Below are 13,061 nucleotides of genomic sequence, written 5' to 3'. Positions count from 1 at the left end.
CATTAATGCCACACACTGAGCTATGAAAAATGGTACAATGAGCAGTAAAGCAATTAGAACTGGCCGATATGAATCTCAAACATTTACAATATGTCCAATGATTTTGCTAACACTATAAAAATATAATCAAGTTAAGCAATAGAGTGCCGAAGTTATGACGTCACTTTGTAGGCCAAAACGCGGAAGTGAGTTAGCATTTTAGCACTTCCGGTTCCCTCGCCATAAAGTCTATGGGTTTTTTGAATGGGTTTTTGCTAAATCGCCTGAAATAAGGTCTGTGGTTAACAAGGCCTCTAAATATTTTCACGTTTTGATCTATGACATAAAACACACCAGTTATAACCTGCTTGTGATTTTTTTTAAACTTTATTGTGACTTAAAAACGGTGGTTGCTAACAAGTTGCTAAAAGGGACTACATCCTTTGGCGGGGACGTTTAGACGTCATCATGATAAACAGGAAATCTCTCACTACTAACCCGCCGCGTTTCAGCCTCACGTTCTTTATTTCTGTGGAGAGACTGTTCGACAATGGTGTTTTGTTTTGTCCCGAGATGCAACCACAAGTCGTTGAATGAAAGATGCTCGTTTTTTTCAGGCGAATTAGCAAATGGTATGCAAACATACAATCAAACATAATACAGTGAAAGATAATCTTTATTAAAGTTTATTTGGGGAACAATGATCAGGCATAATAATCTTAATCACAAAGAAAATAATATTAAGGTTTATATAAACTAACAAAATAATAAACGAATAAATAAAACATTAACAAAAGATAAAAAAATCTCAGAGAGGCACGCATAAACAAAATTATTTTCTAACATTTTTGGAAAAAACAAATGGCCAATATTTCTCATGAAAAAGTGGATAAGTTCATACCATAGTGTTCATATCATACACAGCGCAGATCATAATGAACGCTTGATGATGACGTTGATCCGCGACCATGGTCAGAGTGGTGTGCTGTAGTCCGTTTATAGCCTACCGTTAGCATTTTATATCTGACGGCTTTATTTAGGCTTCAAAATGTATACATTTTGGATTAACTTGTAAAGATTATCTTGATAGACAAAACGTGTAAGGGTCACAACTCTTTGTTAAACACAGATCTTATTTTTGGCGATTTTCCAAAAGTCTATGGGGAAAATGCATAGCTTTTCGATCGAGGGAACCCATGCGCCGCTAACTTCCGGGTTGGCCTACAAAGTGACGTCATAACTTCGACACTCTATAGGCATGGCCCTTTAGAAGAGAAGTTAAAAAATGGTTTTCCAATTAGGATCCCATAAAAATTTGAAAGGTATGAGTTGCTTGTTTTTGATTTTATTCCCACTGGAACTGTTCGTTTCATTTTATGCATTTAGAGAACCACAATGGAAATAAGCCTGAGGCTTTTTTTTGTATTTTATCCTCAACAATTTGTATTTAAATGTATATGAACTGCCTCTGGCATGATTGTATAAGTTTATGATTATTGTTGAATAAATCAAATCAAATCAAATCAAATATTGTAAATATTGTGCCTTCATTTTTTTCATTTTAACCGTATTCAACTTGCATTAAACAACTACTAGGCTACAATGGCTGTTTGATGGACATGTTATATTGAAAAAATTATGTACAAAAATATCAACCTTGTCAAAAGACTGAAAAATATTGAGATTACACAAATTAAAAGTTTGGGATTGATAATTTTTTTAATGTTTTTAAAATAAGTCTCCTATCCTCACCAAGGCTGCATTTATTTGCATATATCTGCGCTTATTAAAAAAAAAATAGTAAAACTGTGAAATATTATTATAATTAAAAAATAACTGTTTTCTATTTGAATATATTTTAAAATGTAATTTATTCCTGTGATGCAAAGCTGAATTTTCAGCATTATTACTCCAGTCTTCAGTGTCACATGATCCTTCAGAAATCATTCTAATATGCTGATTTGCTGCTTAGGAAACATTTCTTATTTTTATCAATGTTGAAAACTGCTTAATATTTATGTAGATACTAATTTTTAGAAACTATATGCAACCTGCAAGTGTTGTTCTTAGTCTGAAGTCCATTTTACCTTATTTTGGATTGTGTCTGTCCAAAAGACCCTGTTCAGCTGGTAGTGGAAGTCCACACCAACAGCAACTCCTCTGTTCTGGGACGCAACCAGAGTTTGAGCGCTGTGTCCGTGGACATCAGCAATCAGCAAGTCTCTCCCATTGGAGAATATCAGAGAGGGCGTCCCAGCTAAAGATGACCAAACAAAGTGGATTAAGTAAGTAATATGCCTTCAAAATGAAGGATACAGTTTGACAATCTTCAGAGAGCTCACACAATATAATGTACATTTGATAAGACATAACTAATGTGAGAGAGTTTAGGATTGGCTGTTTGGTGCCAGCGCTTTTTATTCATTTTCCCAGGCCTGCCAAACAAATGGTTGGGAGGCAGACATTTCAGGAGCTTAATAACACGATGGCATTCAATGCAAACCGAGGCGCTTGAAGAGAGATGGGCTGCAAAAAGCCTTATTAATGGACATATAAGATAACAGTTAACACTGGGAATATTAGTCTGAAAGCCATGATACATAATTAAAAGTATGCAGGAAAATACAATGCAGACATAACAGCAAAAATAAAAAACAAATAAATGGATAGATAAAACAATACTTGTAAATCTGTGTTAAATTTTTTTTTTTTTAATATTACATAATTTAATATGATTTATTATGTGGGTAAAACGAAAAAATCATGGATGAAGAATTTTCAGAAGATTCAAAGGACGTCATCTTTATATTGTAATCATTATGATCACAAGCTGTACTCATTGCCTAACATGTTCATTGTGTCTTCTTAATCTGCTACATAACTTGTATTAACTTATATCTATGACACACTGTGATGAACTTTACACAGTTATTGAACTGAACTGAATTGAGCTGAATGACACTATTGTCTTTTTCAGAGCTGCTTTACAGCAGAATGTGATTTTGTCTCATATTTTGTCTCATAGTTTGCATCATTGGTTGTTATTTTCCTGTTTATCACTGTGAAGCTGTTTGAAACTATATTGTATAAAGTGCTTTATAAATAAAGATGACTTGGCACTCATCTCTGACTGTTTTTTGTGAAGCTGTTTTGAAGCAAATAAACTTGAATTAAACAGAATTTCAATTAATAAATGACAGACCTCCACCAGACCGCTTCTACACACAGATATAGAGTATATATGCAGCATGTCGGAGGTCTGCATGAACCTACATGAGGGATTTGCTCGGCAGTTTCTGTGCTGCTCCAGAAGGTAACCCTCTCGACAGCTGCAGCGATGGCTTCCGATCCGATCCTCACACAGCTGGTCACACATTCCCCATAGACTACAGTCATCATAATCTGCATGTGCACAAAATACAGGGATAGAGTTGAGTTCATGTCAAGTTTGATTGAGTGTGTGGAAAACCATTTTCATCACAAATCAAAGGTTTTACCGATGCATGAGCGGCTGTCGTTTCTGCTGACCACATATCCTGGAGGACAGGCACAGGTTCCTCCGTCAGGAGAGGCGTGACAATGATATTCACAGCTCAGGGATGCACAGCGCCATATACCTGACACAAAACACAGATACACGTCACTCGAAATGTTAGGTAAACTTCAAAGTCAGCACGAAAAAAGAAGAAGTTGCGATTGACTTTTTTTCCCTTTTGTGACGTATATCAAAAATGTGGGGCGAAACTTGATTTTATCCATTGGGAATTGATTGATTGTTTGTGGTTTGCTATTGGTGGATCTCATGTGAGTGACAGGTTGGTTGTCCCGCCCCTCACGCCAGTAAACACGTCATCAGAGAAGAGATATCATAGAGATATCAAGAGGGAGGGGAAGTTATTTTGATTTAAGATGAGGGCACATGAATTAAAAATATATATAAATGTGTTGTTATTGTTACACTGTAAAAGTTAATAAATTATAATGAAGTTAATGAGAAATTTTAATATAGTCGATAAAACAAAGATTATTGGAGCTTGTTTTACAAAAAAATACTATTTCAGTCTTTTTACTTCAAAATTTCACAGGTAATTCAGTGTGTTACTTGATCTTTCTATTTAATTATTCATGTATTTTTGATTATTTTGTTAATTATTTGTGTTTCTACACCAAATTAAATTAAATAAATAGAATATAAATGTAAATATATCTAAAATAACTGAAAATAAGAACTAAAATAAAATAGGTTTTAAGTTGAAGTACTAAAATGACTAAAACTGAAATCAAATCTACAGCAAGTAAAACCCAGAAACTAATAAAAATGACAAAAAGCACAAAACAATGAATCGCATGAAAATATAAGCTGATAAAAAAAATTAATACATACTATAATAGGCTAGTATATAGATAATACTAAAATAACACGGTCAAAAGTCAACTAGTGTCAATTTACAGCTCTTTAATCTTACTGTACTGTATGTCAACAATTATCTAATTTGTGTCTATTTGATACTTTTTTGAATACAGTGGCTTTAGTGGTGTTTAGGTGGTAACTGACTGCAGTTGCGTCCAGCAGTGGTGTTGGTTTCATCTTCTCCATCTGAACAGTGTACCGTCCCGTCACAGAGGTGGTCAAGAGGGATGCAAACACTAGAAGAAGGACACGGCCATTCCCCTGGATAGCATTCACGCTGTACATTGTCTAAATACACCACAAAAAACACAATTTCAGACCATATTCATATCAAGAAAAAAATGAAAACAAAGCCTGGTTTTTCAATAATTAGCGTGCAGAGCGACATTTCAAAGGTTTACCGCAGCCTTTCTCATCCGCATAGTCCTCGCAGTCGTCCTCTCCATCACACAGCCAGACCTGATGAATGCAGCGGCCGCTGGGACAGGTGAAGTATGTTCCTCTGCAGGTTGGGTAGGCTGTAGATAGCATATACACAGGCTTTTCTAAGCTACTACTTTATGTTACCTTTTTACATTCTTTATGATTAGATGTGGAAAAATGTGCAAAATTAAATCTACGTACTGCAGTTCTGTTCATCACTTCTATCTCCGCAATCATCGTCATGGTCGCAGACGTATCCGCGAGGAATACACTCTCCGTTGCTGCACTGAAACAGACCGCTGCTGCACCGCCGGGCTGAACACAACCAAGACACATACATGACACAATTTGACACAAAAGTTAAGTATAGTTTAATACAGTGGAAAAGAACTACACGAAAGTACATTTTCGTCATTGTTTATTCACCCTCATGTCGTATTCACCCAATATGTGACACTGAACCACTAAACCAGTCATAAGTCGCACGGGTATATTTGTGGCAATAGCCAACAAAACATTGTATGGGTCAAAATGATCTTTTATGCCAACAATCATTAGCATATTAAGTAAAGATCATGTTCCATAAAGATATTTAGCAAATTTCCTACCGTAAATATATAAAACATTTATTTTTGTGAGTGAATGCAGCACAATCGCGAACATACATGGACAACTTTAAAGGAGATTTTCTCAATGTTTCGGGTTTTTTTGCAAAAAAAATCTTTTTTCCAGATTTTCAAATAGTTGTAATATTTGGCTATCTGAATATTTGTCTTCAGATAGACAAATATTGTCCTATCCTAACACACCATACATCAATGGAAAGCTTATTTATTCAGCTTTCAGATGCTGTATACATCTCAATTTCAAAAAATGCACCCATGTAACTGGTTTTGTGGTACAGGGTCACATATGTGCGCTACTACACTATATTATAAATCAAATGAAGCCATACCATAGATCTGTGTGCAGTCAGTTCTAAATTTAAGCCTCTCAAATATCATTTTTCCCTGTTTTCAATTCACAAATTCTGCATTTTAACAAATTGGTTTGATATCACTGATGGCAAATGTAATTGGTTTTTGAATGTCGCGGTGAATCGTGACCAAAAAAAAAAAAAACAAGACTGCGAATGGGACAATAATAAGTTAAATTTGCTTTGTTCGTTTCAAAAAACTATCAAATGGCTTCATAAAAATGTAAAATTTGCGCAAAAGTCACTTTTATTCATATGTTTTATTATGCCCAGCATCTTACCGGTATTTTGCGTTTCACAGAATCAGGGTTATTAACTAAAACTATTAAAAAAAAATTGTTAACTGAAATAAAGCTGAAATAAATAAAAAAGGTTATATAAATATTAATAGAAATAAGTTTAAGTTGAACCACTAAAACTACTAATTTAAAATAAATATGAACTAAAACTAATACCAAAACTGAAATAAAATAAATTAAACATAACAGTAATATAAAAAAACTAATAAAAAAGTATGTAAAAAAATTACTAAAATTGAAATGTGAACTGAAAATATAAAAATAAGCGTGAATTCAAAATATTAATAAAAACCATAATACTAAAATAACAGAACAAAATTTGATTTATTTTTAATATTACCGGTATATATATTTGCATTTTTCTCATTTAAACATATTTCTCATATAACCAAATATTATAGCAGCAAAATCGTGCAGTGGTAAATGTAGCGTAAACATTTTCCAGGCCATCCAGTAGATGACTGTGTCTATACGTGTCCTGCCAGGGAAAGATACTCACTGCAATTGGCCTCGTCTGATCCGTCTCGGCAGTTGAGCACCTGGTCACAGCGCTGGCTCCTGTTATAGCACGCACCGTTAGCACACCTCAGCTCCGGGCACTCTGGGTAGACTGAGAACCAGAGACTCTGTCCATCACTCAGTCATTCAATTAAATATAATCACTGTGTAATACAATCCAGCCTCCACTGAGCTACGCCATACAGTGAGTGCTCTCAATGTACAGTACGAGCAAACAATCAGCATAAAGCTGATGTGGAACCAAACACAAACAGTAAGTCTGTTACAGTAAAGCGGTGTGTGATAGGAGCTCAATGATGGCACAGAAACTGAACGGACACTTGCACTAATCCACAGAGGAATCTGCAATCAACTCTGACAAACAAGAAGCATATTGTGGCCATTTCTGTCCATCAGCGAGACTCTTAATCTTACAAATTGATTAAAATGCCAAAGGAGCCTTTAAGGGAGGAGAAAACACACATACCTTGTGTATGTGTGTGAGTGTGTGTGTGTTTCCTGAAACACATATGACAAACCCTCAAACCCCAACCTCCCTCAAACAATGTGTACAATGTTCACACTATAAAATTATATCATGCACACTAACAAAATAAGCAATATCATGATTTTTGAGATGTTTATGCACTTATTTAATATTTAAGTGTCATTCCTCCCTATCTTGGGACTAGCAAGAAATTTGACCATTATGAAAGCAAATTATTTAAATGCAATGCAACTTTGCATATTGAGTGGTATATTATTATTATTAAGCAGCATATAAATCAAATTATTAAATAAGAATCTTATATTTGTTCATTTCATGAAAAAATAGGCTTTTACTGTATTTTACTACTTGCTTTAAAGGAACACGCTGACTTTTTGGGACTTTAGCTTATTCACCGTATCCCCCAGAGTTAGATAAGTCCACACATACCCTTCTCATCTCCGTGCGTGATGAAAGCAGTGCTTCGCTACTTCTGCGGAGTGATTAGCGCAACACTCTGAGCGAACTCTCGTCTCCTCACCACGCTTCTCAGGCGCTGCGAGCAAATCACTCCGCAGAAGTAGCAGTGTTTCGCCTTCTGAGAATATAGTTCCCAGTATGTATACGGTTAGAAGATGGCTGTGTCACATGTGACCTTGTTATTTGTACACGCTGTGACTATACAAATCACAACATGTTAATAGGAAAATGTTAGCGTTATTTTGTCACTTATTGGGAGCAGTATGCTAGCTGGAGCCGTTTACCTCCAGTCTTTGTGCTAAGCTAGGCTAGCGGTGGGTGCGTCAGACAGTTACGGCACGCACGGAGATGTGTGGACTTATCTAACTCTGGGGGATACGGTGAATAAGCTAACAAAAATATGATCAGTTGTTTTTAACATTTGGTTTTTTTTAACAGCAAATCATCATATTAGAATGATTTCTGAATGATCATGTGACACTGAAGACTGGAATAATGATGCTGAAAATTCAGCTTTGAGCACAGGAATAAATTCCATTTTAAAATATATTCACATAGAAAATAGTCATTTTAAATTGTAATGATATTTCACAATATTACTGTTTTTGCTGTATTTTTGATCAAATAAATGCAGCCTTGGTGAGCATAAGAGACCTTTTGGAAAACCCTGTTGAATGGTACAACAGGACTGTGAGATATATTTAGCTCTAATCCCATCACACACACACACACACACACACACACACACACACACACACACACACACACACACACACACACACACACAGAATACTTACTGCAGTTTCTCTCATCTGCTCCATCTAGACAGTCAGGTACTCGGTCGCACCTGTATCCTCCCGGGATGCAGGCCCCGTTCGTACAGGTGAACTGTGAACCGGAGCACGTCCTGCCAGCTGCCAGCAAAGATCAAAGAGACGTGATTATAATATGAGTGCGCTGGGTGGTCCTCATCTTCACTAAAGCGGGATACTCTCCCTACGACACATGCACGCTTTGCCTGTTGTTTCTCATACTGTTGCCTTGCACATCTGAGATATCGTGTTTCTCCGACATGACGGAAATTACATCCCGGTACATTGCTGGGAGTCAATGGAGCTCTCAGCTCTGACGGACAGTCGTAATTGAAATGGAAGCAGAAAGTGAGGGAGAGAGATAAGGAGTACTCACGGCAGTGCTGCCTTTCATCGGAGCCATCCTCGCAATCCTCCTCATCATCGCAAACCCAGTGCTGAGGAATGCACTCGCCGTCACTCAGGCACTGGAACTGAGCGCTCTCGCAGGTGGGCTGGGCTGGAGGAGCGCAATGAGACGGCATTGTTAACCAAGCTAGAAGAGATTTGAGCTCAAGGGTTCCTTTCAAATAGCTCAGAATTCCATGACAGATTTCATAAATAGAGGAATGTAAGAACTGACATGGACAGAGAAAGAAGCATGCCAAAAAATTGACTTTTCTGATCATATTAATTGACCCTTCGCAGGGATTTTGATTGACAGGTGATCTGACCAATCATACCTCGCCATCCGCCATTTTGTCGAACAAAGTAGTGAGGAGAGTTCGTAGATTAACATGGGAGACTTTGAACTTGAAAAACTAAATGTACTGATGCCTTTCCGCGGTTAAAACAACATTCCTTCTTATGTTCATTCATGTTTATTTGATGCTATAAATGAACTAGAAGGAAGAGATGATCGGTTCACGAGCAGCTTTAACTGATGCTCTACAGCGATCTGTCACGACACATTAAAGAGCCAAAAAACTGTATTTATTGTTTAAATTTCTTTAAAAAAATTACCAAATTTGAAACATATGAACAATATGACTTTGTTTAATATGTTTAATATCAAAAGTAACCGAAAAGTAACCTGGTCTGTCCTGTCTGTCAGTGTGTTGTCAGTGTCCTCTCTGCTCCGCGATGAATTTTTCACTGCGTGAGAACATGGTGTGGCGTGAGAGCGGCGTAGCTTGTCGGGCATAGTGACAGTAACTAAGGGGGGCGGGTCTATGCGAACGGTCAATTGGATGTTTTACTTATTTATTGGTCCAGAGTTGTTCAGAATAGCATACTATCTATACCATTTCTGAAGTATATAGTATGTAAACTTTGCATACTATCAGATCAGATCAGATCAGATCTGGGCTGAATTTACTATACAACGACATAATTCGCTGCTTAACTACAATCATACGATGCATCACTGGAGAAATTAACTAGCTAGTCACAATTGTTTCCCAAAACCATACACTGAAAAAAATTGGGTGTAGAAAAAAATGTTCACTCAATCATTGTTTTATTCACTACTTCGAAAAATATTTTCTTATAGTGCACTAACATCCGTCGCACATCAGTCGTTCATGACTTCATGCACAGGTGTTTAGTAATAACTTCTGTAAATTAATCGATTCATTAATGTCTGATTATTATACTTAATTTACTCTTATTTAACATGTGAGCAACTTATGTTTTAAAAGGCTCTATAATTCATGTTTTATGACTTTACATAATTTATGATGTATAAAAAACATAACTTTTACATTTTAAAAAATTAGTCAACAAAACCTATTCTAAAAACCCATTTTAAATTCTTGAGGGAACACATGGCTAATGCTAATGCTGTTCCGGGTTTATGGATTACAAGCTAAACAGCTCTATTTCACACTTGTCACTCTTGATCAGTGTTCAGTGTGACCTTGTGATTGTCTGGAAGAGTTACTTACGGCAGCCAAATTCGTCTGAGCTATCCGAGCAGTCGGTTGTGCCATCGCATCTCTGGCTTACTGGAATACAACGGCCTGTCCCACAGTGGAAAGACCCAACCTCACAACCTGAACCTACACAGAAAATGACGAGATATTGTGACGATCTGTTCTAAATGAATAACTATACGCATAAATATTAACAACTTGTATACAGTATATATATATATAAACACATCTTTTTCCTGAAGGGACGCTAGCATAATTTCCCACATTAATTATACGTAACATTCTTACCTGAGCTTTGCCCTATCATTGTGCCAGGTCTAAATGACAGATGCCTGAACCTTTTGCATCCATTAGCTTTTAAAAAGGGGAGAAAAACCCACATTCATCAATCAGGCGTACGGGCTTACTCAATGCTGACCAACAGATAGCAACCAAGGCTCTTGCACATAGACTTGGAAGATCTACTCCCACAGATCATAAAACCTGACCATGATGGGTCTGTGAAGTCCAGATAATGTAATGTAATAAGAAATAATGTAAACATTGCAGGAGTTACTACACAAGATAAGGTTCAAAGATCTCCCCCCACATTGACAATGCCCTTCTGTACATAAACTGATCCAAAGACCTCTGACCGTTCTAGATGCAATCGTGCAATGCAATGATACATGGATGATGCATGATCAATGTTGAGGATCCATGAGAACGCCTCTGAAAATTCCTTGAATAATTAATTTAGATGCATCCTTGTTAACTATGTAAAAATGCATATTGTTCTCTTTATAACAATGATAATAGAATACCCCGTCATTTTTTTTAAGTGACTGTATTCTTTATATATTGTACTCTGAATTTACATTTCTGAACTATACTTCATTTATTTTAAAATCTGCTATATTGTTTATTTTGTACATTTTAACAAAATCTGGTTTGCATATGTGTAACAAAATGAGACCCTAGTACGCTAAGTAAATCAGAGAAGCTTATTATTATTATTCCCACGTTTATTTATCAAGATGAAACATTTAAATTTAGTCTAAAATAAAATTATATTCCCTGGCATTCACAGAATGTACAAGGACGTCATTAAAAATTAGATGCAATATTGCAAAATTACCATTTAATTTGGTAAGAGGTTGAGAAATGAAAATGTTTCTTCTTGGCCAAAAGCCACAAAACTTATTCTAAAACTAAATTCTTATTTTTGCCTTGTTTTCCAGTATCTAAACATCCTAGTAATAAAATTAAATTACATTTAAGCAAAATTTAATACGATATTAGAACTTATCGTTTGTATTACCCCATTTGCAAACTGTTGCCTTTGGTTTTGTCTTAAATAGACAATAATTTAGTAACCAAAAATAGCTCAAAACATAATCTTAATTCAAAATACATTCTCTGTAAACAAATATCAAAATTTCATTTCTTGAGTACATCTTGTTTAAATGATGTTTAGATACCGAAAATCAGGCCTGTGAAATCCGCTAAATCAATGCATCACCCATTACCCCTCTGTGATTACTTCTGAAAAGCAGTGAGTGCACTTCACAAGTCTTCAAGTGTGCATGGGGTTGTGTCATGCCATTGATGAAGCATTTAGACAACCGAATTGACAGCTAGCGGAGCCAAGCGTGCCAGTCGACGAGCAGGCACTAACTCTCCTTCATCTCAACCCTTCCTTTTGATCTCTCCCTGTGAGTGACATCTGAGGAGATAAGGTACCACCCCTCTACCTTCCCCGACAGGCTCCAGGACATATCGACACCATCAGCATAGTTCAGCCGAGGAGCTCTCCGTCAGGGCCGTCGCTCGGACGAGCGGAATGTGGGATTCTGATTGTCTCTCGCTGACACTGATGAATGGTGCATGCTGTTCCTTGTCAGAAATGTAATTAGGATAAATATCGGTACCGGGTGGTACCGTAGCCCTTACACCCAAATTCCAAGAGCAAAGGGAGATGCAAGGTGGAATGACGTGGTGAAGGGCTGGAGGGTTGGAGAGTGGGTGAGTGAGTATGTCTTATCACCAGTTACCTAAACACACACATACACACACACAGTCTGCTGGTCAAACGTATGTGATATTACCAAAAAGAAGCTGCAGGAGTCAAATTCTTACAATTAAATGCCCCATAATTATTTGATGGGTCCAATTCAACAAATGAAAATGTCTACCAATAATTTCAGTTTTCGTGTATAATGTTTTTGTCAAGCAAACCATTAAAAGGGTAAAAAAATATATCTTATTTTGCATGCTCTCTGAGGGCAGGTTTAGTCATACTTAGAAACTTTAATAAACTTCCTAGTATAATTTATCCTGCACTGTTTGTGCTACACCGGAATGATCCCTGAAACCAACTTTTTAAGATAAGGTGCTAAACCAACCCGATCTCATAGGAAAGTGTAAGTATTTTATGAAGTGGCGATTTCATATGAATCCGTATGATGTGAATCATAGGAAAATAAAAAAATTAGATTTTGAGAAAAAAGTAAGCATGAAGGTCCTACCCTAAACATATCTGTAAGTAGATTTTGCAAAAATGTACAAATTAACCACCCATGTTCACTGAAATATAAAATAGTTACAAATTTCCATGGGATTTTGTTGTTAAACTACCTTTTCTAAGTAACCAAACTTACAATTTCCACATGGCTGACCTAAATTCACACTGAAATCTAGATACCAAAATATCACAGATATTAGATTTGAAATTGGGACACTAAGCAACCACATAGCAACACCTTAGCAACAACCCAGAACATTCCACAGTACCAGTTAATAGC

The 13,061-nt window shown here is 36.4% G+C and overlaps 1 protein-coding gene across 1 annotated transcript in view; it reads right to left on the bottom strand.

Annotated features, from left to right (window-relative positions):
• lrp2a (low density lipoprotein receptor-related protein 2a) overlaps positions 1 to 13,061 on the bottom strand; it is a gene marked incomplete at its 5' end in the record, with an annotated part of 105,124 nt that overhangs the window by 81,497 nt on the left and 10,566 nt on the right. The window contains 10 exons of the mRNA XM_079618450.1: positions 2,067 to 2,236; positions 3,253 to 3,381; positions 3,477 to 3,596; positions 4,535 to 4,678; positions 4,792 to 4,908; positions 5,015 to 5,128; positions 6,588 to 6,698; positions 8,351 to 8,467; positions 8,742 to 8,864; positions 10,291 to 10,404. Of these exons, the coding sequence (XP_079474576.1) occupies positions 2,067 to 2,236; positions 3,253 to 3,381; positions 3,477 to 3,596; positions 4,535 to 4,678; positions 4,792 to 4,908; positions 5,015 to 5,128; positions 6,588 to 6,698; positions 8,351 to 8,467; positions 8,742 to 8,864; positions 10,291 to 10,404 (1,259 nt within the window). The remainder of the gene's footprint in view (positions 1 to 2,066; positions 2,237 to 3,252; positions 3,382 to 3,476; positions 3,597 to 4,534; positions 4,679 to 4,791; positions 4,909 to 5,014; positions 5,129 to 6,587; positions 6,699 to 8,350; positions 8,468 to 8,741; positions 8,865 to 10,290; positions 10,405 to 13,061) is intronic.

This window comes from Phoxinus phoxinus, assembly GCF_949152265.1.
Source record: "Phoxinus phoxinus genome assembly, chromosome: 7".
NCBI lineage: Eukaryota > Metazoa > Chordata > Actinopteri > Cypriniformes > Leuciscidae > Phoxinus > Phoxinus phoxinus.
This window is presented reverse-complemented; position numbering and strand designations above follow the sequence as displayed.